The 1,762-nt window shown below is 31.9% G+C and overlaps 1 protein-coding gene across 1 annotated transcript in view; it reads right to left on the reverse strand.

Moving 5' to 3' along the window:
• LOC109847803 (ribosome-binding ATPase YchF) overlaps positions 1,302 to 1,762 on the reverse strand; it is a 6,133-nt gene continuing 5,672 nt past the window's right edge. Inside the window, exon 12 of the mRNA XM_020417043.1 lies at positions 1,302 to 1,421. Within this exon, the coding sequence (XP_020272632.1) occupies positions 1,302 to 1,421 (120 nt within the window). The remainder of the gene's footprint in view (positions 1,422 to 1,762) is intronic.

Below are 1,762 nucleotides of genomic sequence, written 5' to 3' on the forward strand. Positions count from 1 at the left end.
GCAATTTATATGAAAATACATTTTGATTTTTGAGGATTCATATCACATAGGTCCGATTATTTTTTAAGTTGTTGTGGGCTCTCTAAAGCAACCATCCTGTATTATTCTGAACTTGAATTTAAAGATAAATAAGTTATTAGATTAAAGATAAATATTTTGGGAGGTTCTCCCATGGCTTTAGATCCGAATCCCGTCCCCAGGCTATTAAAGAAAAAACATATAGATGTAAGCAAATTATCATTTTTCACCATTTATCTTTACTTGACATGTGAGCGAAAGTATTTTTGATGTAAGCAAATTATCATTTTTCACCATTTATCTTTACTTGACATGTGAGCGAAAATATCAAAAATACTTTATCATTGAATTGAGATATTTTAAATAATGAAAATCAATTTTATCGACTCTCTAACGCAACCCTCCTCTATTATTCTGAACTTAATTTTAAAGATACATAAATTATTAGATTAAGATAAATGTTTAGTAAAAATTTTTACATGTTGTAAACAACCGCAGACGATTGGGATGTTCCACTATGGCTCCCATAGTCTTGCGTTTGAATCCTGTCGCTAGATTATTAAAAACAAAGTATATATGTAAACAAAATATCATTTTCGACCATTTATGTTTTTTTACTTGACATGTGAGCGAAAATATCAAAAATACTTTATCATTGAATTGAGATATTTTAAATAACGAAAAACAATTTTATCGACTCTTTAACGCAACACTTCTCCATTATATTGAACTTAATTTTAAAGATACATAAATTTTTAGATTAAGATAAATGTTTCAGGAAAAATTTTGCATGTCGTAAAGTATAGATGTAATCCTCCGCGGGTTACATAGATGGTTTGGAGGTTCTAATATGACTCTCACGGTCTTAGGTTCGAATCCCGCCGCTAGGTCATTAAAAACAAAGTATAGAGGTAAGCAAAATATCATTTTCGACCATTTAGGTCTACTTGACTTGTGAGCTAAAATAGGAAAAAACACTTTATTATTGCATTGAGATAATTTAAGCAATGAAAATCAATTTTATCTTTTCATAGATTTGGGCAGTAAAGAAATTGTTTGAACAAAACAGCAAGCCAAGTTTTGTTAATTCAGCTTCAATCACAGACTTCTATCTAATCTTTTAACCGCATCAATTTAGAACTTGGTTCTCACATATATATATATATATATTAAATTCTTCCACTCCGAAACACATGAGAATTTTTAATGAATTATCACAATCTTAAGATTTTTACACACTGGTGCTAAATTTTAAAATATATGATCATAGTAAGAGACGTCAATTAGTCATTGCCACAAAACTTCTGCTTCTCGGTTTTTCCTGGTTTTACACAGAACAACAGCACCAATTCAATGTAATGAAACATATTGTATATGTAATCCTTGTTACATGTCGGTATAATCTGTAAAAAATTTCTATCAGAATCATTCAAAAACTATAGACCTCACCTCTAACAGGTGAGGGGAAGGCTTCGTCTGAATTAACAATAATCATTTTTTTAATCTACAATCTCCAAAATTTGTCACAAAATCCATTGGGGAAAAAAATAATTGAGCATCTTTGTAATCGATAAACTATTACAAGAGTGTACAATGGAATCAATAACAAAGAAAGACACGAATTTTCCACGACTGGGATCAAGATCCGCGGCTGCGACGCTCCGATCTCGGCAGCGCGGCTCCGCGAAGAGTGCCGACGAATGACCGCACCATCAGAGGCTCATTACCAGAGATCACCCCCAAG

The sequence above is a fragment of the Asparagus officinalis genome, chromosome 7 (assembly GCF_001876935.1).
Source record: "Asparagus officinalis chromosome 7, Aspof.V1, whole genome shotgun sequence".
NCBI classification, from domain to species: domain Eukaryota; kingdom Viridiplantae; phylum Streptophyta; class Magnoliopsida; order Asparagales; family Asparagaceae; genus Asparagus; species Asparagus officinalis.